General features: G+C 35.5%; 4 protein-coding genes across 5 annotated transcripts in view; 3 read left to right on the plus strand and 1 right to left on the minus strand.

Annotated features, from left to right (window-relative positions):
- Positions 1-8587: 8587 nt before the first annotated feature.
- Positions 8588-13345, plus strand: cln6a (CLN6 transmembrane ER protein a). Of its 2 annotated transcripts, none has more exons than XM_087259169.1 (7): positions 8588-8902; positions 9212-9332; positions 9422-9520; positions 9646-9834; positions 9941-9996; positions 11532-11651; positions 12515-13345. In XM_087259169.1, exons 1-7 carry the CDS (start codon positions 8856-8858, stop codon positions 12780-12782), a joined length of 900 nt encoding a protein of 299 aa, XP_087115295.1. In that variant the 5' UTR covers positions 8588-8855; the 3' UTR covers positions 12783-13345.
- Positions 13346-13510: 165 nt separating this feature from the next.
- Positions 13511-16890, plus strand: calml4a (calmodulin-like 4a). The gene is made up of 5 exons (NM_001130774.1): positions 13511-13545; positions 13641-13671; positions 13798-13938; positions 16458-16646; positions 16765-16890. Exons 1-5 carry the CDS (start codon positions 13543-13545, stop codon positions 16860-16862), a joined length of 462 nt encoding a protein of 153 aa, NP_001124246.1. The 5' UTR covers positions 13511-13542; the 3' UTR covers positions 16863-16890.
- tex9 (testis expressed 9) lies at positions 16891-26895 on the minus strand. The gene is made up of 12 exons (NM_001327746.2): positions 26756-26895; positions 24988-25112; positions 23785-23848; positions 23550-23629; positions 23420-23468; positions 23251-23327; positions 22430-22596; positions 22266-22348; positions 18800-18973; positions 18102-18236; positions 17380-17514; positions 16891-17271 (listed from the first exon to the last, which is right to left on the minus strand). Exons 1-12 carry the CDS (start codon positions 26789-26791, stop codon positions 17188-17190), a joined length of 1209 nt encoding a protein of 402 aa, NP_001314675.1. The 5' UTR covers positions 26792-26895; the 3' UTR covers positions 16891-17187.
- Positions 26896-27581: 686 nt separating this feature from the next.
- The window catches only part of rfx7a (regulatory factor X7a), a 35454-nt gene continuing 35371 nt past the window's right edge, over positions 27582-27664 (plus strand). Inside the window, exon 1 of the mRNA XM_087261446.1 lies at positions 27582-27655. The gene's annotated coding sequence lies outside the window, so the exon portion shown is untranslated. The remainder of the gene's footprint in view (positions 27656-27664) is intronic.

Here is a 27664-nt window from a genome sequence, read left to right on the forward strand (position 1 = left end):
TGTTTTTTTTTTTTTTTTTACAAAACAGTAAAGAACTGAGCATTTCTGCCTTAAATTACCATATTGGTTAAAATGACTGCATGCATGTCTGATCATTTTCGCTGTGACTTTAAATGTGTGTGCATTTTCTTGCCTGGCAACTTCCTGCTAACATAAACAAAACTTTCTGATGGCAAAAACACCAATTTACTTCAGATATCTTTCAAAACAGCATATTCTGTGCCGCAAAATAGCTCCTGTTTGAAAGTGAAAATGTAAGCAAAGACCTGTGCATGTTCTAGTATCTTAACTACATATTTATAGGCTGTATTGCCAAAAAATATTATATTTTTAGGGTAATGGTGTCATTAAATATGATGTCAGACATTCAAAGCTTAATTTTAATATCTCAATAGAAGCTTTGAATGTAAATATGTTGTGACAATATGGCGTTTTATATGAGAACGGTCAGAATGAGCAGTATGGTAATTCTAATAGTTACAGAACTCTAGTTTCACTGTTAATATAGCCTACTCTCATGTCTGTGCTAACGCAGAATGAAGCGAGTGCTTTGATGCCCATTCTGTTGAGCTCCTGAGCACACAGGCATTCAGCTCATGCTGATATGCTCTCTCATTGGCTCCAGCTCACTTCATCTGACCACACGTGGGGTTGAGTCGGCCGACTGCTCTGGAATATTTAGCATGCTAAATATTGGATTTCTATCTGCGAGGTGTCTGCGATGCGCCAGCGAGCTTCCCGATCACAGCCCGATCCGTCGGCGAGCTCGTTAACTTCCAAATCGGGCTCAAATCAGGCTTAAAATCCTCTAGTGTGAACTAGGCTTTACTTTTGTGTGATTTTAAGAATTCCAACACTGTAACTTTATATACCTAACACTGCTTAAGAGAAGCGTTATGTCGACCGTCAATTTTTATACTTGCTGCTTTTGTTAATGACCGTTTGTTCTGACCAGTTGTTTCTTTTCATTTATGGGCTTATTTGTATAGTTCTGTGGAGCTGGGGCCCATTATGCAATCTCATTAAGAGATTGATGTGTTGCTGGTTCTCTGCTAGGTTTTATATTGATAGGTTAGGAATGGGGTTTAGGAATCTGGCTTTGGTTATTTTTTATTTTTTTATTTTTTTTGTGTTTTTGTGTTTTATCTTTTCTTTTTTTAAGTACTTCATTTTTCTTTTATATTTCTCTACTTTGCTCAGACATAAAACTGTCTTATGGCAGATTGACAATGGCTAAGACTAAAAAAAAGTTTCAGCACACGATTCATTTCATGGAACGTTAAAGGGGTGAACAACAATGTCAAAATGAGCCACATTCTAACTCATCTCCAACACCTTAAGGATGACATTTTTTTTCTTCAAGAGACCCATCTTAAAACAACTGATATACAACGGCTTAAAAGAGCATGGGTGGGCCATCTGTATCACTCAAAGTTTAGTGCGCGAGCAAGAGGTTCCACTATTTTTATTCATAGAAGTGTCCCTTTTGAGTTGACAGATGTTGTATCCGATCCTAATGGGCGTTATGTCATAATTACCGGCAAACTTCGAGATGTGTCTGTCATTATGGCAAGTATTTATGCTCCTAATTGGGATGACGACCCCAATGTTCATATCAAAAAATGTTTCAGCTATTTCTGATATTGAAAATAGACAAATTATTTTAGGGGTGATTTTTAACTTTGTTCAGGACATAGTTTTAGATAGATCCTCAAGCAAACCGAGTTCATTAACAACTCAGCCAAAATTTTTGACACATTTGCACAACGATTAGGGCTATCTGATCCTTGGAAATCAAAACAGACCACTAACAAGGTCTATTCTTTCTTCTCCAATGTTCATCATTCATACTCACGAACAGATTTTTTCTTAGTAGACAACAGACTTCTTTCCAATATATCGAGCTGTGAATATCACAGCATCATAATTTCAGATCACGCTCCCACTTCCGTTGATATTCATTTTTCTCAGTTTACATTTTTTTTCTAAACTGTGGCTTTTTCCCTCTCTGTTTTTGACTAGAGAGGAATTTAAACAATTTTTGTCAGAACAAATTACCCTATCTTTTTAAATTAATGACATGCCATTTATTAGCAGAGGGACCCTTTGGGAAACGCTTAAGGCATACTTAATAATAATAATAATAATATTGCATTTTATTTAAAGGCGCCTTTTATGACACTTAAGGTCACCGTACAGGACAGCTAAAACAATCAATTCAAATAAAAACACAATAAACAATAGAATACAATACAAGCTTTAAAAATGCAATCGGGTCAAAGAGAATAGGCCGTTCTAAACAGATGTGTTTTGAGTCTGGACTTAAATTGTGGAAGAGTGTCTAAATTACGGAGATCAGGAGGGAGTGAATTCCAAAGCTGAGGAGCAGAGTGGCTGAAGGATCTGCTCCCCATGGTGACAAGGTGGACAGAGAGAACAGTGAGGTGAATGGAAGAAGAAGACCTGAGTGTTCGAGAAGGTGTGGCGATATAAACAAGATTAGTAAGGTGTGGAGGAGCGAGATTGTGGATGGCTTTAAAGGTGAGAAGAAGTATTTTATAGTTAATTCTAAAAGAGATGGGAAGCCAGTGAAGCTGTTGTAGAATGGGCGTGATGTGACAGACAGAGGGGGTTTTTGTGATAATACGGGCTGCAGCGTTTTATACCAGTTGTAATTTATGAAGAGTTTTTTCAGGGAGGCCAAACAGAAGGGAATTACAGTAATCTAAACAGGATGTGATTCAACTATGAACAAGAATGGCAGCTGAATGAGGTGTGAGGGAAGGACATAAACGCTTTGTATTTTGAAGGTGGAAATAGGCAGACATTAGTGACATTATTAACATGTGCAGTGAATGAAAGGGTGCTGTCGAAGATGACCCCCAAACTCTTAACCTGAAGGGAGGGGGTAATGACAGAATCATCTGTGGAAATGGCGCATCAAGCAAGAGCATCAGCAACATCAAGGCTGATTACAGGAATAAAGTCACCACAAGGAGAAATTTTCCATGACACAAATAGAATTAATAGCACTTTCTCTGAGTTTTATTCTGATCTTTTACACCTCTGAGCTCCCATCAGATAGCAACTGTGAATAGTGGCCCTTGGATAAGATCACATTCCCTAAGATTGACAGTAAGACCCTTGGTGATCCAATATCAACCTCTGAGGTGGTAGAAGCTATCAAACTTTTACAAAGCGGCAAGTCACCAGGCCCTGTTGGGTTCACCATAGAGTTCTATAATAAAGCATTTACTACAACAGGAGCACCTGCATCACAGAACATGTCTAACGAGGCCTTTTCAAAGGGCTACTTACCTCCCTCCTTATCATTATTAACAATTACTCTGATTGCCAAGAAAGGCAAAGATCCCCTTTTGTGCAGCAGTTATAGGCCCATTTCACTATTAAACGAGGATTATAAAATTTGAACTAAGATTTTATCCTTGCGTTTACAAGTGCTACCCAAAATAATTCTAGATGACCAGACAGGTTTTATGAATGGAAGACACTCTTTCTTTAACACAAGGAAACTCATAAATATTCTCGATATGCCCGATTTAGATGTGCCAGAGGTGGTTTTGGCTCTTGATGCATAGAAGGCATTTGAAAGAGTGGAATGGGGATATTTATTTTGTGTAATGGTGAATTTTGGTTTTGATGATGGGTTCATTTCCTGGGTCAAATTGTTGTACATCTCTCCGCAAGCATCTGTGTTAACTAATGGTGTGTTTTCAATGGCCATTGCCATTGAGCCCTTAGCAATCTGGCTTCGTGAGGATGTTAATTTTAAAGGTATCTCTCAATCTGGCTAGATAGAGAGTATAAATTATCCTTATATGCGGACGATTTTTTACTTTTTATTTCTGACCCAGTGGTTGCTGTCCCTATTGTTTTGAGCATTCTAAACCAGTTTAGTAAAATTTTGGGGTACAAAATTAACTTTCATAAGAGTGAGCTATTCCCTGTAAATCCATTGGCAAAAAAACCTTACACACTCACTTTTTCCTTTTAGATGGGCAGTTGATGGATTTAAGAGGTATCGTCGTGACCAAATCTTTAAGTGGAATGTATGTCTCTAATTTTATCCCTTTACTTAAAAATTGTGAATCTGACATGGAACGCTGGTCTAAACTTCCCTTTTCTCTTGCTGGGCGCATAAACCTAATCAAGATGACTGTTCTTCCCAAGTTTTTGTACTTATTTCAACACATTCCAATTTACCTTAAGAAAAGGTTTTTTATGGATTTGGATAAATGTATCACCTCATTTTTATGGGAAAATAAACCAGTTCAAATTAAGAAATCTATTTTGCAGCTCCCGAAAAACAGAGGGGGTTTTGCACTCCCAGATTTCTTACATTATTATTGGGCTTGCAATATTCAAAAGATTGTACATTGGAGGAACAATATAAGTTCTGAACTTCCGTGTTGGGCTTATCTAGAACCGTCCTCAGCTCACCTTTCTCTGAGCTCTGTTTTATCCTCTCAACTACCTTTACCTGCAAAGGTCAGCTCAAATTTAGTAGTATCCCAATCAATTAAGATATGGACTCAATTTAGGAAACACAGGTTTATTTAGTCCTCCCTCCATCCTTTCTCCAATATTTAAAAACCACAGTTTTGCACCATCTAATACAGATGAAGCTTTCCGAATGTGGCTTGATAAGGGCATAAAAACAATTGATGACCTTTATGAGAGTGGCATTTTCTCATCCTTTGATAACCTTTCTAAAAGATTTGACCTACCTAATTCACACTTATTTCGTTTTTTTCAAATCAGGCACTTTGTGCAAAAACTGTTTCCTCATTTTCCTAATCGACCTCCAGAATCTCCATTAGATAACTTATTAAAGCTTGAACCACACTCAAAACATTGCATTTCTTCCATTTATAACCTGAATCACAATATTAATCCAAGTTCTGCAAATCAAACCAGAAGTGCTTGGGAAGAGAACTTAGGTTTTCAGTTCTCTGATGAACACTGGGAGCATATTCTTGAGCTCACACATACCTCTTCTATATGTGCAAGACATGGGCTTATACAATGTAAGATTCTACATAGGGTTTACTACACTAATGCTAGACTTGCTAAAATATACCCTTCTGTCAGCGATGCATGTAATAGGTGCAAACAGTCACCAGCGCATCTCATCCATATGTTGTGGGAATGCCCTAAATTATTTGATTATTGGACTAAAATATTTAAAACTCTGAAAGATGCATTCGACAGAGATCTGGATACAAATCCACTTCTGGACATTTTTGGGTTGGCAGTAGATGCCAACCTTTCAGTAATGGTCCAGAAGCCTTTAGCTTTTACTGCATTAATAGTGAGACGTCTCATCCTTTTCAAGTGGAAACATGTCTTTTCACCATCTTTTGATGCATGGATAAAAGAAGTATTTACTTGTAGTAAATTGGAAAAGATTACACTATCACTTACTGGTTCTTTAAAGACCTTTGACAAGTTGTGGCGCCCCTTTTTAGATTATCTACTGGCAAACTTTATTAATTCTTAAACTGAGCAATAATATATGAATAAATACATATTTATTATTTATTTTCATCTTATTTAGTTATTTATTTTAATTTAATGCTTTATTTTTTACCTTTTTATTATTATTGTTAATTATTTATTTATTTGTATTTATTTATTATTATTATTGTTTTTTTCTCAATGAGAAGTTAGAGGCTGTTGAGGGAGGGAAATGTTTAACTGTCGACTGTTCAACTGTTGCGATGTTCGCAACAAGTCTGCATTGCCCTACACAACTGATATTAGGAGGTGGAGTTTTGGTGGAGTTCGTCACAGTCTTGTCAATCATTCTGCAGTCCTTCAGTGCCTGCACCCAAACAGCCAGCAACTAGTGATTTGCTAAGCAAGGCTGCGCCTGGTCAGTACCTGGATGGGAGACCACATGGGAAAGCTGGGTTGCTGCCAGAGGTGATTTTAGTGAGGCCAGCAGGGGCGCCCAACCTGTCGTTTGTGTGGGTCTTAATGCCCCAGTGTAGTGACAGGGACTCTATACTGCTAAGTGAGCGCCGTCTTTCGGATAAGACGTTAAACCGAGGGCCTGACTAGTCATTAAAAATCCCAGGATGTCCTTCAAAAAAGAGCAGGGGTTTCACCCCGGCATCCTGGCCAAATTTGCCCACTGGCCTTTGTCCATCATGGCCTCCTAACCATCCCCAAACCATTATTGGCTTCATCACTTGTCTCCTTTCGACCAATCAGCTGGTGTGTGGTGTGCGGTCTGACGCAAAATGGCTGCCGTCGAGTCATCCAGGTTGATGCTGCACATTAGTGGTAGATCAGGAGATTTCCCCCTATGTGTGAAGCGCTTTGAGTGCCCAGGAAAGCGCTATATAAATGGAAGGAATTATTATTATTATTATAATTATCATAAACATACTTCCTCTTTCTGCGAACTTCTCTATGTACATAAACTGACATTATTATCAGCAGTGGTGGGAGTAACAAATTACAACTACTCACGTTACTGTAATTAAGTACATTTTTGGGGTAATTGTACTTTCATGAGTAGAATTTTAAGCCTGTAATTTGACTTGTACTTAAGTACAAATTAAGCTGAGTAATCTACTTCGTTACTTTTAAAATCACAATTCGTTACATTCATTCATTTTCTAGTCGACTTAGTCCCTTTATTAATCCGGGTTCACCACAGCGGAATGAATCGCCAACTTATCCAGCAAGTTTTTACGCAGCAGATACCCTTCCAGACGCAACCCATCTCTGGGAAACATCCACACAAACATCCACACACACTCATACACTACGGACAATTTAGCCTACCCAATTCACCTGTACCGCATGTCTTTGGACTGTGGGGGAAACCGGAGCACCCGGAGGAAACCCACGCGAAGGCAGGGAGAACATGCAAACTTCACACAGAAACACCAACTGAACCGAGGATCGACCCAGCGACCTTCTTGCTGTGAGGCGACAGCACTACCCACTGCGCCACTGCCTCGCCACAATTCGTTTCAGAGTACTGTAAATAAATCAATATTTCAACCACGCACTGACCAGCATTTCGGTAGCCAATAAAAAAAAATCATCTTGATGGACCAATGTAAAGCCTTGTACATTATTTGAACCAAAAAACAAGTTCAGGCTACTGCAGATCTACGTGAGCTGACCGTCATCATCATACAGTCACAAAGTTATCAATTGACATATGGAGATTAAAGACAGAAGAAATGGGGAAGAAATAACAGAGGATGAATGCCCATGGCCACAAAAGTCCTATTAGCATGCTTCGGCATAGTGTTGGGCAGTAGCGTCGCTACAAGTAATGATGCTACTTGCTAACTACATTTCTCAGTAGCGTGGCTGTAGCGTCGCTACTTTCTAAATCAAATAGCTTTTCAGTAGCGAAGCTATTTTATTAGTCAAGTAGCGCAGTAGCGTCCACACAAGCTTCATTTACCGATAGTGGATCAATAAGTGACGGCACCGACATTCACTGAGCTGTGAGACCGGTGTCTAGCCGATGTATGTAAAATAAATGTATATAATAGGGAGAAGGATGATTTCTTCTTCTTCCTGTTTTACGGTGTTCGACAACAAAATTTTTGGTGCGTTACTGCCACATCTGGTGAAACTTGCTTGATGGAAAGATGACTGAGGGAGAGTAGTTATTTCTGAAGCAGGATTTCCTGTAAGCATACCTCGAGAAGTACATGTTAAGATGCAATAACTTAATTTCTGATACTGTGCTCAAAAAATAAAAATATTTCCCTTTACTATAAATGACTATAGTATTTTATGTGTAAGACCTGGTTTTATTGAATTTTTTTTTAGTTTTTGCTGTTATTTACTATAATGTGTTTCTGTTTAGTACAGCATATTATTTACAGTAAATAATTGAACTGAACTATTATGTCTCATATGTTTCATTGACAGTTTTATTGATCACTAAGATATGATTGACTTGGATTTAAGTTGCTTCGATTTAAAAATGAAAACTGTAAAAATAGCATAGATGTAAGCTACTTTTGCCATGCAGCTTTTAGCTTAGCTTGCTACATTTCCCAGGGGGCAGCTTTAGTGTAGTTAAGCTACATTTGAAGTAGAGTTTACGTTGTATTAAGTTAGTTGGAGATGACAGCAGCTTGTAAGTCATCTAAATGAAATTACTGGGTAGTAAACATACAACATGGTCATTGTTTTATGTAATAAGTTATATAATTGAAAAAAATAAATAAATATATATATATATATATATATATATATATATATATATATATATATATATATATATATATATATATATATTTATATATATTTTTTATAAAAATGTGCAATCTGTTTAAGAGCTGCGAAGCAATTAGTGCTGAAAATAAATTAAATTAACAGAAAAATTATAGTTAAAACATTTTAAAGAGTAATTGCTCAAGTAATTCAAAATTTATGCAATTTTATTGCACATGGTTTATAAAAATGAAATATGTAAATATATTAATTAAAGTAAATATTATATGATTTTATCTATTTTGCAAGCTGGTGAACAGTCCGAAAGATGGCAGTAAGAGCCATACACGTTACGCTTCGCCAGTAACGTTAACTGAAGAAGAACCGGTCAAAACATCACGTGATTCAAATAAACAAGGATAAAAACATTTAAGGAAGTGCAGAAATATATTTTGAAGGAAATATTTTGCAGAAATATTTTGTATATTGGGGTATAGTCGAACACAAATGTATTTAGCCTTTTCCTGCTTCTGTGCTGTAACGTTATCTGGCATGTGACTGATGGATGAATGAGCTGGCTACTAAACTATAGTAAAGCATCCGATAATAAATAGCTATAAAGAAGATATCGATTAACCATGCGGAGAAGACCACAGTCTGCAACTTTCACATCGGCATTTCTGAGGTAACGTTAACGTTATGGTTATGGCTATTTCCTATGGCTATTTCCTGTGTTATTATCAATGTCGTTATTTGCAGACGAATGTTTAAACTTAAGATTTGAATGTTGTATATAATGTAACATATAGAGTTGTATATATTGCAACAATTTAATAATGTAGCCTTATATTATTACTCGAAAACCCTATCAGTCAGGATGTTTGCTGGGCTATCAAAGTTGTCATTTGGCTAACAGCTCGAAAGCCAAGAATAATATTTAATTCACAAATTATAATTCAATATTCATGATGAAAAAACAAGATTTGTATAAAAGCAGGGCAGGAAGTGAGAAGACTACAGCAGCAGCCACAACACGCTCCCAGTTTCACACAGATCTATGGCTCTGTTTCACTGTGCAAAACTGGATACTGGACTTTGGAAGGCCAATCGCTATGGTATAAGTTAAAACAAGGTGTTATATACATTTAAGAGTGGTGTTTTCTTATTTTAATACCTAAAACAATGTTGTATGTTCTTTATTTAGATCATAATGCCCCTGGAATGGTTTCCTCTTAATAAGCCAAGTGTTGGAGATTATTTTCACATGGCATATAATGTCATTACGCCATTCTTACTACTGAAGGTACCCACTTTCTTCTATGATTTAAAATAATAACAATAGTGTGTATTCGGGGTGTGTTTTTACATAGCCCATGAATGTTGATTACGTTATTATCCTGTGCGTTGTTTTGATGTTCATTTATCAAGCTTATTGAGCGGAGTCCCACGGCCCTTCCTCGCTCTGCTGTTTACCTTAGCATCATCACCTTTGTCATGGGCGCAAGCATACACTTGGTGGGAGACTCTATTAACCATCGTCTCATCCTCAGCGGATACCAGCTTCATCTGTCTGTCAGAGAAAACCCCATTATCAAGGATCTGAAGCCTGCTTCACTGGTTAGTTCGGTTTACAGATTAAACATATTGTCTTTTCAGAAGAAAACCTCAGAATATATTAGTTTTTATGAAGATAATGATAACACATACTGTGTATGGTTTTCAGATCGACTCCTTTGAACTTCTGTATTACTATGATGAACACCTAGGGCATTCCATGTGGTAAGTGTATTTTCCATTCTTACTATTTGTTTTTTTATGTGTACATTATCAAACACACGCGTGCACACGTTTCACCCTTTCCTAGTGTCAGCATTTTCACTCAAAAAGTTCTGATCTATAAAATATCTTAAATTAGTTTAAAATAGAGAATTAGAAATATTTTAATCTCCAACACATGCACTACACAAAATGGGAGTCGGCTCCATCACCTCCAATTATTTTCAATTCCTTCAACTATTCCCTTTCCACGTGCTTTTGGGTAGATTTTCAAAGTTACACACTCTAATGGCCAATATTACACAAAAACTATCGGAGGTTAGAGCAGTGTTTTACAGCCCTGTTCCTGAAGGCACACCAACAGTACACATTTTCAACATCTCCCTAATCAAACACTCCAGAATAAACTCTTCAGAAAATTAGAAGAGACTCCAAAACCTGAAATGAATAGGTCAGATAAGGGAGACATCCAAAAATGTACTGTTGCTGTGTTTCTAGGAACAGGTTTGGGAAACATTGGGTTAGAGGATTCAGTTCAAGCCTGGTGGAATTAACATCTACCATGTTGATCTCTGTTTATTTTTTAATGTTATTGCAACATTGCAACACATAAAATTCACCCGAAATTAAATGAAAGACACTTTGCAAAGTGTAATTTTGAGACCATGAACAAACTATCTATACTAGATGTCGAATTGGACATTCTAGGTTGACTTATTTGTATATACTAAAGAATGAAGCACCACCTAAATGTAATTACTTCCTAGCTGTTCTTGTAATGAAACATATTTTGTTGGAATGTGGAGGTTTAAATACCATTAGACAAAATTGCTATAAGGAGAGTACTTTGATGTACATTTTTAAAAAGAAACCACCAGGAAGAATTTTAAGTTATTTCAAAACTTTTTACTGAATAATCATATTTAACTTTAAATGTTTTTTTTTTTTTTGTGAATTTAATTTATATATTTATCTTTATATATTTCTCTATGTAACTTTTTATTGTAATATGAATTTGTTTTTATCATGTAATCTTTTATGGATATCCATTTTGCCATGAAATAGCCACAATGATGTGGTATAAAAATAAATTAATAATAAATAAATAAATATATAAAATTTGCGTTGCAACAACAATGGGTACTTTTATAAAAATCCTTTGAACATTAACTTTCAAATGATTCGTTATGTAAACATCTGAGGAGAGAAATGCAGAAATATGGATGTGCAACAGTGTTCATTAAGTACACTGACAAAGAGAGCTCCAACATGCTGGTAGTTAAGAAAACACATGCAAATATAAAAAAAACTCTAACAAATTGAGGAAACCTCTTCATCAGTTTGACAATACATGCAAGTCAATTCTCACAACACTTGCTAATTTAGTAATACACTGCAATTAGCACAGACCACAAATAGATATGTATCAGGGGACCCTCAAAAGCTGTTTAGAGTCAGCAGTAATTAAAATTTAAATAGATTTTTGTCAATTCTTTTATTATTCTGAGGTTTAAACATCTCCTTCTTCACCATTCTAGGTATATCCCATTCTTCCTCATCATCTTCTTGTATTTCACTGGCTGCTTTACACAAGTTAAAGATGAGAAGATGAGCACCTCAGGTTGGCTGCTGCTTGGCCCCAGCGCTGTGTATTATTGGTAAGTCAGCTATTCACATCAGTTGGTAGCATTTTCTTTAAGAGATAGAATTTCAAGTTCATGTGAATGAACACAATCAATATAAAAATACAATATGATTTGAATCTTGAAAACTTGAAACTGTATTTTTACAAACCCAATCTTTGCAGTCTGAATTCAGAACAAAAATAAGTTTAAAAATATGTCTATAAAAATCTGACAATTTAAATGTTAAAAAATTCAAAACATTTTTATCGGCGAATAATATTCTGTTTTATGAAATTACTATTGGTAATATTTTACATTAACACAATTCAAATTCAGACTGTTTCAGCGTATTTTAAGCTCCATAAATCAAGTCCTTATGTTTCTGCAGTGTGAAATATTTCCAAGTGAAAGCAAATATTCTACAATACATCAGACTCATAGGTTAAAACATTAAAGGTGCTGTGAAGTGCTTTGAAATGTGCATTTTTATCAACCGCAACACAAAGAGAGGGTTGGACATAGAGTAGCTCCTCCCCTTTTTAAAAAAAGGACCAATAGCGTTTAGATCTCTGCTCTGCCAATAGTTTTAGCTCAAGTGCATCAAATTAAAAACAAATGAGAAGCCTCTTGAAGGGGGTGGAGCATGTCAGATACTAGAGAGCATTTGATTGGTCAAGATTTGATGAGAAACTGAAGTATAAGGTGACGTGAATAAAACCGTTTTTTCATTTAGGAGTAAGTGATAAACTACAAGCTTTACATGTTTATATCAGTTTTATATCTTCTAAACGTGAATTTTTTCACTGTTTTGGGGCACACAAGCTTATAGATATCTTAAAAACTAACAATACTGACTTCTAAAAAACGTTTTTTTTAATGCGTTCTTATTTCTTCAGGTATCTGATTACTGAGGGGCAGATCTTTGTCCTGTATGTCTTCACCTTTTTTGCTATGGTTGCCACTGTGATGCGACAGAGGCGGATGGGCTTCGTGCTTGACAGCAATGGTCGTTTCCTCTTTTATAACTTCATCATTACTCTGGGATTGGTTCTGGTTTGGGTTGCATATCTGTGGAATGATAAAGTGTTACGCAAAAAGTATCCCGGTATCATCTACGTCCCAGAGCCTTGGTCCTTCTATACGTTACACATCAAAGGCAGTTAAATATAACAGCAAATCTCAACTACATTTCAAACAAATGGTTCTTTGACCAAATTTAATGGCACTAGAAAATGAATTAATATGTAGTCAGCACAGTAGCCTAGCGGTTAGCACGCTGACATATGGTGCAGTAGCGCTTTAGGGCGTCCTGAGTTCGAATCCAGGCTCGATGACATTTCCCGTCCCTTCCCCGTCTCTCTCCCTCTTCACTTCCTGTCTATAATACTGTCCTTAATAAATGTACTTAATAAAGGCATAAAAAGCCAAAAATAAATCTTTTTAAAAAATGTAAAGATGACTGTTACTTTTAAGAATCTTTACAAGGCAAGCAAGACAATGCTATGTTTGCCATTTTAGTGTACTGAAAAACAAAGAGATATCTTTATTGCGGCTGTATGTCAAATTGTTGTTTTTATACCCTTGTTTGGTTTGTACTTCCCAAATATATGAGTGTTATAAGTCAGTGTGTGTGGTTACGAGCTAAATGCTACCTACAGTATACTGACCTACTTGAAAACCATGGCTGTTATGTCCTTGTTTTATCTAAATAAAGTTTGTACACCCTATTTATTCCTTGTTATGAGTCAGTGAGTGTGATCATGAGCTGCACCTATACTGTAGCAGACAGTATAACATGATAGCTGGAATCCTATATCAACGTTCCTATGACAACAGGGCTATCAATTACGTCAACACTGCAGTGGACTTTGGTTTCTCCAGGTAAGGGAGTGACTCTTCCCGAACAGCCCAAACGTACGTAGACATGGTGAGTTTGGTATTGATTTTTGTCTTTTTATGTTTGATTTTCACCGATTAATTGTAAATTTGTCAACTTACCTGTTTTTCTTTAAATCTTTACAGGCAAAATTCCTATCACAAAATCAGATTGATGGTGAGCTGTGTTACATTGACATACTGTGTTTTGTAATCAAGTAATATAGTAAAAATCACTAAACTAGTTATATATATGTATTAGTACTGGTGACTGTTTTTGTAAACTTGTATTGTGCTCATGCAGAGTTCAAAGAATGTTTCTCGCTTTATGACAAGAAGCGAAAGGGGAAGATTGAGGCAAAAGACCTTATAACAGTCATGCGCTGTCTGGGTACAAGCCCCACATATAATGAAGTGGACCGACATCTGCAAGTCCACAAAATAGGTAACATTTTGTTTGCTCTGCACATTACAATGAATTGTGATATATCTTTCTTGCCTACTCTTCTGTAGATTCCTGAATATTGCCAATAGCAATTTAACCTGGACTAGTGCTAAATGCTGGTAACTGATAACAATCAAGGAAAGAAAACTATATACGTACAGTTGAAGTCAGAATTATTAACCCCCCTTTGATTTTTCTTCTTTTTTAAATATTTCCCAAATGATGCTTAACAGAGCGAGGAAGTTTTTTTACAGTATGTCTGATAATATTTTTTCTTTTGGAGAAAGTCTTATTTGTTTTATTTCGGTTTTTAATTTTAGTTTTAAGGTCAATATTATTAGCCCCTTTAAGCTAGATTTTTTTTCTTCAATAATCTACAGAACAAACCACTGTTTTACAATAACTTTCCTAATTACCCTAACCTGCCTAGTTACCCTAATTACCCTAGTTAAGCCTTTAAATGTCACTTTAAGCTGTATAGAAGTGTGTTGAAAAAGATCTAGTCAAATATTATTTACTCTCATCATGGCAAAGATAAAATAAATCAGTTGGGGAAAAAAAACAGGGGGGCTAATAATTATGACTTCAACTCTACAGTATATATAAAATACAGGGCCATTTATATGGATACACCTTAATAAAATTATTGGGAATTTCACAAGAAAAAACAATGGTGTGCTTGCTTTTAACGTAACTTTATTCTTTCATGAGTTATTTACAAACCCCCTTATATATACTAATGTGCCACAAACAGGACGTTAATATCACCAACCATTCGCATTTTATTAAGGTGTATCTATATAAATGGCCCACCCTGTATATATGTGTATGTGTATGTGTGTATGTATGTATGTATGTGTATATATATATATGTGTGTGTGTGTGTGTGTGTGTGTGTGTGTGTGTGTGTGTGTGTGTGTGTGTGTGTGTATATATATATATATATATATATATATATATATATATATATATATATATATATATATATATATATATATATACAGTATATGCACAGTGTTTAGGATTAATGAGTACAACCTATTTTGAAAAGGATTTTTTTTATAAATTTCTCAGTGAATATAGTTAAAATATACTGCTAAAAAAAATAATTAAAGGAACACTTAAACAACACATCGTAACTCTAAATGTTCCCCTTTTTTGAGCAATATATTTTGGTGCATTTAAACAAAACAGATTTAATAAAAAGTTCTATGTATTAAAATAATATTATAGTCACTGAACATCTATAGAAATAAAAAGACAACACAAAATATTGCAAAAAGGAATTACAAACTACAAAATTCTACAAAAATGTCCTTTTTATCTCTTGTTTTTTGCTCTTTTATACATTTTATTCATTTTCTTATTGGCTTAGTCCCTTTATCGATCTGTGGTCACCACAGCAGAATGAACCACCAACTTATCCAACATATCTTTTACGCAGCGGATCCCCTTCCAGCTGCAACCCAATACTTGGAAACACCCATACACTCCCATTCACACACATACACTATGGACAATTTAGCGTACCCAATTCACCTATATCTCATGTATTTGGACTTGTGGGGTAAACTGGAGCACCCGGAGGAAACCCACGCAAACACGGGAAGAACATGCAAACCACACAAAAGCGCCAACCGACCCAGCCAAAACTCGAACCAGCGATCTTCTTGCTGTGAGGTGACAGTACTACCCACTGTGCCGTCCCTCTTTTATACATTTTTATTTAGTATTATTTCTACTCATTTTTGGACCATTATCATTAATTATTTTGTTAGATTAGCTCCAGATTTGGCTTCAGCACTGACTAGTAATTAGAAATGATTTCATAATGGTAGCCATTAGGTCATTGAATGAGTTCAGTGGGGAGGGAGATGCGTCTAAAAAATGATGTATTGTTTGTTTTGTAGTATTGTTTTGTTAGTGTGTACATGGAACTTCGACTGTGTTACAGCATCTTGCTGCAATTTTACTTTCTCTAAACAGGATAATAAAGTTGAATCCGAGTCTGATCTATTGTATGCACAAATAAAACATTGTATAGCATCCTATAGAAAAATATTAATTTAAATGAGATAATTGTGAGGGGTGTACTCATATATGCTGAGCACTGTATGTATCACAAATAGGATTTTGTTTGTTAAAAGTTTAAGACATTGGAACTAAGTAAAATACTTCATATTTAATCTAGTTTTAATAATTTCTTTACATTTTTTTAACCCTTAATGTATTCACAATCTTTAAATAAAGATAATTGTTGTTTTATCAGTTTTGGTTTATTGTATGGGGTCCTTGAGTTGCCAGAAATGCGCCTTTAATAAAATTAATCATTATTGTTATAAACTAATATTATTCAACTAAAGGAGTGGTAAATCTGATCAGAGGACATCTCATTAAGGAGTGAAAGTGAAATCAAATTCATGGTATTACTCCATTTGCTCCTTTTTATTAATAAAAAGATGTATGTTTATTTGTATTGTACGCATTTTTTTGTTCTTGTTGCTGTATCCCCTCCACAGATAAGACAGGGGAGCTGGACTTTTCTACATTTCTAACCATGATGCACAGACAGATGCAGCAGGAGGATCCTAAGACTGAAATCCTGGAGGCCATGCGTATGACAGACAAACACAAGAAAGGCTACATTCAGGCCTCTGAGCTACGGGCTAAACTCACTGGCTTAGGGGAAAAGCTCACAGACAAAGAAGGTAGAAATGAGTTGAAACTTAGTTCATATATTCAGCAGGATAACATATTAACACGAATAATAATAATAATAATAATAATAATAGAACTGTTTCGTAATTATTTTGCATTATTTTTCAGTGGATGAGCTTTTTAAAGAAGCACATGTTGGACGTGATGGACTTGTTCACTATGAGGAGTTCACTAGAATGGTCACACTTCCTACAGTGGACTACTAGTACTAATGAAGAACAATGAGTCGGGCCCTTATTCTCAATAATGCATTTATTTACTGCTGTGAATGAGATATTTTTTTTAATCATTGTAAATAAAAAATAACAAGAGTTTAAACTCTACAATAAAAAGTCATATTTGGATGTGTATTGTGATTTCAATATCCACCACTAGATGGCAATCTGATATAATACAACTTTATATGGCAGCGTAAATAAACCGTCGCGAGATTTAGAACAGTTTAGAAGTTTTAGAATAGTCAAACAAACCCAAACAATGGATGTTAATCTCATCTATTTTAAATCCACATAGAAAATACCAAATAGACATTTATAAGACTTCTTTTCCCCAATCCAGTGCTTTCATGAACTCCTCTTCAGTGAAAGACAACAGCTTAGCGGCTTCATAATGCATCTTTAAAAACAGGAAAAAAATAAAATGCTTTTATCAAGTGCATTTAGTAAGGTATGACATTATTACAGTTATAAGTTTCAAGTAATAGTGAGCATACTGAATTCTTACCTTCTGTCTTTTTAAAATATCAATTAGCTTAAGTTGCTTTTTAAAACCCACAATTAGCTCTGCTTTCTGTCTTTCCAGTTTTCTGTTCTCAGCTTGCAGGGCTTCAATTTTTTGGTGCTCCTGACTAGATAAATCCTTTTAAGGTAGAAAAATAAACTTAAGAAAAGCATATAAATCTAAATCTGAAGAGAATAAAAGACTAAGAAATGCCATAATACATAATCAGGGGCGAATTTAACCATTAAGTGAGGTAAGCGGAATATCTAGAAGTATAAATTATACCTAGAAACTATATATAACATTGTTTTTATCATATTTTTATGGTGAGTTATGGAGTTAAACAAAAACAATTTTAACATAATTAAATATTATTTAGTAAACAATTAAATATAATATTATAATAATGTAATTTTATGTAATAATAGTAATACAAAATATCTGTCATGGTGCAGTCAAATTTATAAAAAAAGATTTTTTTTATTATTTTAAGTTGTACATTTATTTTACATTAAAAAAATGTATCATTTAAAATGTAGAGATTGCATTAATTTAAGATGTATAAAAGAAGATTGAGTGATATCAAACAGTAATATAAATAAACATTAAATAAAAGTAGAAAGGGTGCATTTCAGGACTGGGGACCCAAAATCACTAAATCCGCCCCTGTACATAATACATATCGTAATATCATATAAATATCATAATACACATTCCTTGGTTACCTTAGTGCTCTGTTTAAGTTTGTTGAGTTGAGTTTTAGTCTTCTCAGCCTCCTCCAAAGCTCTGTTTAACCGCACCTCTGTTGCACTGTGGGTACTGGCTGCCTGTTTAAAGGTCCTCTTCATGCTTTCCAGCTCCTAGAGTTTAGAGACAGAGGTATTTACACATAACTGAAGAAAACATACTGTTCACAACATGACTGCAAATAAAATGTTGGATCTTTGAATGTCTAAAATGAATGCTTTTAATTTCAATCCATCCACACACTTTGTACATGCAAAACATTTAAAGTAAGAAGTCAGTGGATGTTTTTTTTCCACAATACAGCCAATCTTGATTTGATTTTGGTTTATCTGCCAGTACTGTTATTTTCTCCTCATTCAGTTTCCATATTTCTATCATAAGGGGACCAGTGAGTTCCAAAGATATCTGTCCCCGAAGTCCAAGTGCTGTCTGAGCAGCTGTGGCATAGTCTCACTTTACACATAGAGGACTAATCAGGTTAAAGGGCCCATGCCGGGGATTCCGCTGTTCTGGACCCTGCCACTGCTTTAATTAACATGAATTATTATGCTATATACGGTACATGCTTCCTTTGCTGTGATCAATACAGAACATGTGCGCTTGGACTTGTCCTGTCACGAAGTCACTTTAGCTTGTGAAAAGAATTCTAAATGATATTTTCCAATGATGGTAGTACCTTTTGCAGTGCTGCCATTTGCTGTTGCAGACCTTCGGATTTCCTGCTGGATTCTTCAGCTAAGGCTTTTTGCTTCTCAACTTGAGTCTGTTGGATGTTTGTAGTCCTTTGCAGTCTTGCCCGTTCCTCCTCCAAGTCTTTTAATTTACTTGTTAGAGTGCTGTTTTCATCATCCTTCAAGAAAAACAAAAGGGATAAATACTAAATCGACCTGACTGAATTGTTTAGCCTAGATTCCAAAAGTTAAAAATGCTCATTATAAACGTATTTTTATTGCATGTTAGCAGACCACTGTAATCCAACTGCTAGGGTTTAATCGCAAGGTGTGCTCTCATTGCGAGGAAATGGACACAAAACTTTTGTTTTGGCACATTTAAAAACGCAACACCGACAACTCATGTCTCCAAACAATTCTTCTTCTTCCACTTGTTTGAATTAAGGTTGGCAACACAATGTGGCAACTCTCTAAATACTGTAAAGGGCAAAACAAGTCTTCAAAGCTATATCATGCATATTAATGAAGTTGCTGATGATTGGTTTGAACCAAGTTTTATGAATTAATGTATTAATGCTGAAAACTCAATGAGGTCATTTGGCTGCATTTGCATTGCATGGTTCTAGTGACTCAATTCCGTTTTTTTCTCCCATGTGGCACAGACCGGATATGACCCATGTATGTGTAAGCAGAACAAAATCACATTAATTTTGATTTACTCAAATCAGATTCAGGCCTTGTTCACATGTGGAGATTTATCTGATGTGATTTGGATCTGTGTCCTCGTGTCAGCAGTGTAAGCAGATAGATTGGATTTTGACTCGTCTATGCTAGAGAATGACATCAACTCTGATGCTTTCACTTCGGAACAGACTTCAGCAGAGTCCCAAACCTTAAATCTCATACACAAGGACTAAAAAAGCTTTTATAAAGTCATGTAGCACAAGTATTTAAGCATGTTAAAGAGAGAGTGTGTGCAACATCCACCACATAACCAATATAAACTAATATTAAACTGTTATATTTCCCAATGTTGGGTTGTGGCTGGAAGAGCATCCGCCGTGTAAAACATATGCCACTGTGGCAACCCCTTTTAATAAAGGAACAAAGCCAAAAAGAAAATGAATGAATGAATGAATGAAAAGTGTTGCATACATCACGTGCCTAAATCACACCATAGATAAGAGATTAAGATGCCTACTGGTCTAAAAAGGCCTAGATTCAAAATAACTTTTCTGTCATAAACTATAGTAAAACAACTTGTCAAAAAGAAAATAAAAAAATTAATTTAACCCTGCGAACACATTAAATACAGGAATGAAAAAAAAAAATCGCTGTCAGCGCCCGCTCATATTTCTGGTCATTGCGCCTTTGCTGTGTGCTGTGTAAATGCAGACAATCGGATACAAGTCACTTTTAAAAGATGATGTAAACCTGTAAAATCTGTAAACATCAAAAAAAAAAAAAAATCGGATACAGTCACAAAATCGAAATTGACCGTACAGACATCCAATCTCCACACTGGAATTTACACAATAATCTCATTGCCGTGACGTAGCTTCAAAATTTATTTTCAAACTGAAAGAAGGAATTTGCTCTAAACAACGCAAAAACAACCAATTTTCCTGTTATAGTGCAATAAATGTGTCCTAATAGTGTTTTTAGCAATGTAGGACATATATATGGCTGTTGGCGTGTTTTGTGCACCCTTTAAAGGGATAGTTCACCTAAAATGACAAATTACTTACTATTTGCTCACCCTCAAATGGTTCTAAACCATTATGAGTTTCTTACTGCTGTTAAACACAATAGAGGATAATTTGAAGAAAGCTGAAAACCTGTAACAGGGTATCAGGGCATATACAGGAATCAGAAATTGAAATTCAATACCTTTTAAAACCTTTTTTAAAACTCTTTGCATACATTTTAACTTGCAGTATATTTACTAAATACTGATAACAAGAAACGAATCGTAAACTAAAACTGTATTTATACTCAATAAACTGGAGCAATGCGGTGGTGCAGTAGGTAGTGCTGTCGCCTCACAGCAAGAAGGTTGCTGGTTCGAGCCTCTGCTGGGTCAGTTGGTGTTTCTGTGTGAAGTTTGCATGTTCTCCCCGCGTTCGCGTGGGTTTCCTCCGAGTGCTCCGGTTTCCCCCACAAGTCCAAAGAAATGTGGTACAGGTGAATTAGGTATGCTAAGTTGTCCGTATGTATGAGTGTGAATGAGTGTGTGGATGTTTCCCAGAGATGGGTTGCAGCTGGAAGGGCAACTGCTGCGTAAAACATGTGCTAAATAAGTTGGTGGTTCATTCTGCTGTGGCAACCCCTGATTAACAAAGGAACTAAGCTGAAAATGAATGAATGAATAAACATTTTAATCCAGCTGGTGGCGCCTTTAAACAAGCAGGAATACTAGTGTTTCCCTGGTTACTGCAGTAAACAAAGCAACATGATGTCAAATCTAGTAGGATTTTTTTTTTTCATAAACTACACAGCATCCTGATATTCAAAGACTAAATTCAGGTAAACTTTAACATAAATATACCAAATTTAATATCTTATAAAATGACACTTAAGACTTTTTAATACTTTTTGAGGGCCTTAAATTTTTCTAAAATGATTTATCAACTTTAAATACGTTTTAAGACCCCATGGACACCCTTTCAATACCTTTTTAAGACTTTTTAAAGACCTTCTCAGAATATTTTAAGACCTCATTGCCTCTTCAAGTTCTAGTCTGTGTCAAACCTTCAACTTAATAATCAGTTGTTAATAAACAGCTGTAGTTAAATCAATGTAGCAAAACCATGCAACACAACTCAAATAAGCTCGGTAGAAACAGAGCTTGAATTAATAAATTATGTGGTTGTTTTCAACGACAGGCTTCAGGCACTAATTACTAATTAGGCACTAGTTTAAACTCGTCTTTCTCCAACCAGGAGTACCCAAACTTACATTTTCCTATTTTGCCATCTGGTTCGCATTATGGTTCCGCTATATGCGGAGAGCATCACATTACCTAGCTGGAGAAGTTTGGCCGGACGCACCTCGGCCCAAACCAATCATGTGGATCAAGCATGCCGTTGTTAATATTAGGAGGACAGTAGATATATTTATGCTTTTTTTGCAGTCAAACACTTCGGACAGCACTTGAACCAAATTTAAGACCTTATAAAAATCTAATAAAGATTTTTAAATAACTTTTAATGGCCTTAATTTTCTCATAATTGATTTATCAACTCTTAATACTTTTAAAGACCCTGTGGACACTCTGTGTAACCACTGACTTCCATAGAAGGAAAAGCAAATACTACAAAAGTCAATGGTTATAGGTTTCAAACATTCTTCAAAATATCTTCTTTTGTGTTCAACAGAAAAAAGAAAGTCAGTAACAGTAAACGATAACAATTTTCTTTTTTATGATGAGGGGGGTGAAATATCCTTTTAAACATATTATAAATGACATACCTTTTTGTTGCACGCATACGAGAGTCTGTTTAATTCTTCTTGCATCACTCGAAGTTTAGCCTTCAAAAATCTGATCTGAGCTTCTGTAGATAAGAAATGAATGCATAAGCCACAATGCAAACAGTATAGCAGCATAGTTAAAGTATTTGGTGTTCTGTACCCACCTGCGCCCATCTCATCTCCAGCGCTAGGCATGATGTCATCCTGTAAGTGTTCCTCGGTGAGATCATCTCCAACCCTGTCCTCAATTTTGCTAATTGTCTTAGCAAGTGAGAAATCCCCAAAGTCCTCAGGAATAGCAACATCATCAACCGCAGTCTGTGGTGCTTTTCTACAAGCAGAAGAAGATGATTCAGATCTATGACCCTACATTACATGCCTTCCACATACTTTTATGATAATTTTATGTAGACATTTGCTTATATACAGTTGAAGTCAGAATTATTAGACACCCTTTGATTTTAATTTTTTTTTTTTATATTTCCCAAATGATGTTTAACAAGGACATTTTCACAGTATGTCTGATAATATGTTTTCTTCTGAAGAAAGTCTTATTTGTTTTATTTTGGCTGGAATAAAAGCAGTTTTTAATTTTTAAAAAGCCATTTTATGGTCAAAACTATTAGCCCCTTTTAACTGTATATTGTTTTCGATAGTCTACAGAACAAGCCATCATTATACAATAACTTACCTAATTACCCAAACCTGCCTAGTTCACCTAATTAACCTAGTTCAGGCTTTAAATGTCACTTTAAGCTGTATAGAAGTGTTGAAAAATATCTAGTAAAATATTATGTACTGTCATCATGTCAAAGATCAAATAAATCAGTAATTAGAAATGAGTTATTAAAACTATTATGTTTAGAAATGTGTTGAACAAATCTTCTCTCCGTTAAACAAAAATTGGGGAAAAAATAAACAGGGGTGCTTATAATTTAGGGGTTTAATACTTCTTCAACTGTATTATGAAAATGAAAAGACTTACTGCTGAATCTTTCTATTCCCTGAGCTTGGCTTGCTTGGTTTTGAGGATTTTGCAGAGATGCTTTTATTTTTCATGATCTATGAAACGCAACAGAAAAGAGTTCCTGTAAACAATGAGGTTTTGTGTTAAATCCACACTTGTGTTGATTTGATATTTATTCATCTTGTACCATCATAGTGGGCTGCTTTGATGTGGGTTCTTTTTTAACATCTGGCTTCCTAATAAGGCAAAAAGAGTTATGCTTGCAAACAGCAAATGATGTTGCTTATATTTATATTTCAAACTATTAGAACCATTACCCAGGAACCTCCAAATCACTGTCAGAATCAATGGAGATACAGGTGAAGATAGGTTTGGAGAGCACCTCATTTTGATCCCTCTAAAAACCATTGTCAAAAACAAAAAGTATCAGGGTTTGTTGTAACATTATAAATACAGTTCGTTATAAACTATACATTAAGCACAGTCTATATTCTTTCAATGGTTTTTAATAGCATGCTTTGCTGTTTTTAACATACTTTTCAATAGACTTACCATGATTTTTTCTGCATCTCGAACAATTTCTGCTGTTTTTGCTTCTAGTTTTGCATTGAGGCGCCTGAGGAGTATTAGAGTTAGATATTGAACATACTTCTATGCAATCTTTAATCCCAAAGTCTTTGGAGGACCTATTATAGTCACTGGGTGCATGCCAGGGGTGTCCAGTCTTGCTCCTGGAGGGCCAGTTACGTTAGCAAAGACTAGAGCTGCATGATATTGGATAAAAGCATTGCAAATTTGATGGGATATGAGCATAACTTTACCAGATGACTTAAATAGCTCAATTTGGAAAGATGTCCTAATTTTAGACTAATTGGGATGATTTCTTAGGACAGTGCATCTGTGTAAAATAATCAACAAATATAGTATAATAGTATAGACCATTTAAATGTGACAATGTCATTGGCACATGAATATTTCCTGCTTGTTGCACAACGATTTCATGACTGTGACAAGAGGCAATTCAATCATAACTTAATGTTAAGACAGCTATCGTAACATTATCAATATGTGGACCTTTTTGGATACTTGAAAGCTGTGAAATTACAAATGTAATACAGGAAATACATTAGGACCATTGTTATTGTAAACATCCCTCAAAATGGTCTATAGATAAATAGAATAAAGCAAAGACACAAATGAAATAGACAGTGCAATATGGTTTTCTGGACAGTCTAACTGTATTTATGAACAGGAATTAAATAATTGAATGGAAATAAAATTATTTTGATTGTATAAAAATCAGACAAAGTCAAACACTTGTCAAAGTGGTTTAAATTAGCTTGAAATCTTACAGACCTTAAAACCACAAGCAAATAAAAACCTTTCACTCTATTAAGTTAATCTTCACAATGCCTCCATAATGCTCTGAACTATGGTGCTGATCAGCTGTAATCCCCAGATTATAAATCTCCAGATCTTGCAATGTGACTGTTGTGGATGTGCGCATTGAGATTTCAATGATGTAATGACATATTGTGCAGCCCTAGTGGCAACCCCAATTAAACACATCAGAACAACCAGCTAAACGACATCTTATTCGGCCACAGAGGTGGCCAGGTGTGTTGTGGCATATTAGACTTCAATTCTAAAAGGCACTGTCCCTTCAGTAGCAGGTTTGGAGACCCTTTGTATAAATTAAAAATAAAGGTGTCTAGTTAAACAAATGTTCAGTTCAGTAATAAAAACCATATATACTTGTATTCCTCTTCTTTGGCCAAGAGGTCCATTTGTGGGGGTTTCTTCAGAGGAGCGGAGGAAGTCCTGCTTTGAAGGTTGGTGCTGGAAGGTCTTTCCGAGTAAGACGTTTGAGGCTTTTTAAACTGAGTACAATGAAATCAGTATTACTGCAATTATTAATCTCTCTGTGTTATCAGAAATGTATTTTGCATTCTACTTCTTATGGCTTTGGGAATTTAACACAAATTTGCAGGGTGTCTGTTAATTCATCTTTCCACAATTTCAGGTCATCAAATCGTCTTAAATCTGAGTTAAATGTCTTAGTCTGCTGGAATTTTGGTGAAAATGTACTCACTATTTTCTTACTAACAATTGGTTCCAAATGGTTCCTTTATGCATTTCTCTTTTCTGTTGTACTTGAAAGAAGATATTTTGAAGAAAACTGGAAACCATTAACTGACAGCCATAGTCTGAGGGTAAAAAATAGAATGGAACGCAATGGCTACCAGTTCCCAGCATTCGTCAAAATATTTTATTCTATTTTCAAGAATGAAACTAAAACTTGGAGGCTGAGTAAAATTGTAGTTTTCATTTTTGGGGGGTGAACTATACCCAAGAAATTGTTTTCTAAGTAACTAAACAAAGTTAACTGAGTTTGTGCTTGAAACAAGAACAGAACAAACATACTTTGTATTAAAAATATATATATATACAAAAGACAAATATTTTTGTTAAAAGAAAAAAATTTAATTTCTAATACAAAAAAATATGTTTTAAATTAGCCTGAATTCTTATAGTCACAGGCCTTAAAACACAAGCAAATGAAAACCTTTCACTCTATTAAGGTTACTTCACAATGCCACCACAATGTTCTGAACTGTGATGCCAATCAACTGTAATCCCCAGTTTATAAATCCCCTGTGACTGTTGTGGATGCGCACATTGAGAGTAGACCAAACATACAGTCAGCAGAATATAAAAACTACTTTTCCATTTCTGTTAAGCTGACAGGGGCACCTCTCCCAATAAGGGCAGAGGGGCAGTGGCTCTAGCCCTGGGCCACCACCCTGTGCACGGCCCTACACCTGGCCATGGAACAGTTAAGAAGCTTAGAAGCCAATTGTGCAATTACTTTTTGGACCATTAGCAAGCGGAAGACACATATGCAAACTGTTGTAATGCTGCGGTCACACTAGAGTTTGTGCATACGAAATTCTGTTGTATGGCGCTGCGAAACCTCTCAGGAGCTTGTGATTCCAGTCTGACGCATTCGCATGTGTATGAATGGAAGTCTATGAGAAGAAAAGTGCAGTGTGACCGCAGCTTAATTCCTACAGCGTTCAGCTGATTTGGATGTAAATACCCTAAAATTAAAGCTGACAGTCTCCAGTTAAAGCACATCTTGTTAGTTTCATTTTAAAATTGATTGTTTTAGTGTTTAGTGTTTAGCCAAAAATGTTAGTTGTGTCGACGTCCAAATATTTATGGACCTAACGTTAACTGTATGTTTTATGCAACAAATGTCCTTCCATCTGCAACCCAGCACTGGTAAACACCCACATACTCTCTCATTCACACACGCATCTTTAATAAGTATACAATATATTTCCATAACCAACCATAAACCATGATTAGACAAGGTAAAGTTAAATTGTTTCAACACACAAATGCTTGTTCTAACGTACATTAACTGTTTAAAAGCACAACAGACTACTTAGGGTGATTTTAGATTTAACACGGGATCGCTCGGAATAAGTGTTAAAGAGTAATATTTCGTTCCACTTACAGGACGGAGCGCAGGTCTGGGTGTGCTGTCTGCCATGTTTGTTGGTGGAGAGACGCCAGTTCCTAAGCAACAACGTCTATAAGGGTTGCCAGGTCTGTGTGACAAAATCCGCTCTAACTCTAAAACACTCCACTCTCATGCCCAAAACAATATTTTACGGCAACTGTAATACATACAAATACAATAAGCGACAATAAATACACGAGCACATGCATTAAAAATAAGCAATATTAGAAGTAATAATATTGTGCTCAATTTATAATTTATATAATTAAGAACACTAGCCTATATCACTGGTTTACTGCATAATATTTAATACAGTCGGTCAGTAATGTTAGTGTTTGTTATTCATTAATGTAAAAAAAAAATTAAACCAGGAAAAAAAATCAACATGCGAAATATTTCCTCGGGGGAAAAAAACTTTCCATTTATAGGGCATTTATAGTTTAAAGACACTTTACAGTTCAATGAGAAAAATTATAATTTTGTACACACTTTTCTTTATCCATTTAAAAATAATACTGTTTAATGCCTATTTTATTTGTGTTAAATAAACTAGATAATTCATATCTAATGTATGTTTGAGATCATTTGTAACTTTTTAGCCTTATTATTTGCAGCACATGACAGGGGAAATTCTAGCACAATCTCCGAGATGAAATACGAAAAAACGATAAAAAGACAAACAACTGAATGCGATGGGAGGCTAGTAAAACAACGAGATATCTATTATCAATCTTTACGCACAGCCAGTAATGCTTCAGAGAAAGAGCGATTATTCCTCTGAACCAGATGAACTCAAGTGCTGCCTCCCTGCAGCTCCCTCGTGTGGGTTTCCGCTGTCGGCGCAGTGCGCATGCGCGCTCTCAGCAGCAGCAGTGGTCGGCAGGCGAGCTGTAGGTAGGTAGT

The sequence above is a fragment of the Danio rerio genome, chromosome 7 (genome assembly GCF_052040795.2).
Source record: "Danio rerio strain M-AB ecotype USA chromosome 7, GRCz13ab, whole genome shotgun sequence".
Taxonomy (NCBI): Eukaryota; Metazoa; Chordata; class Actinopteri; order Cypriniformes; family Danionidae; genus Danio; species Danio rerio.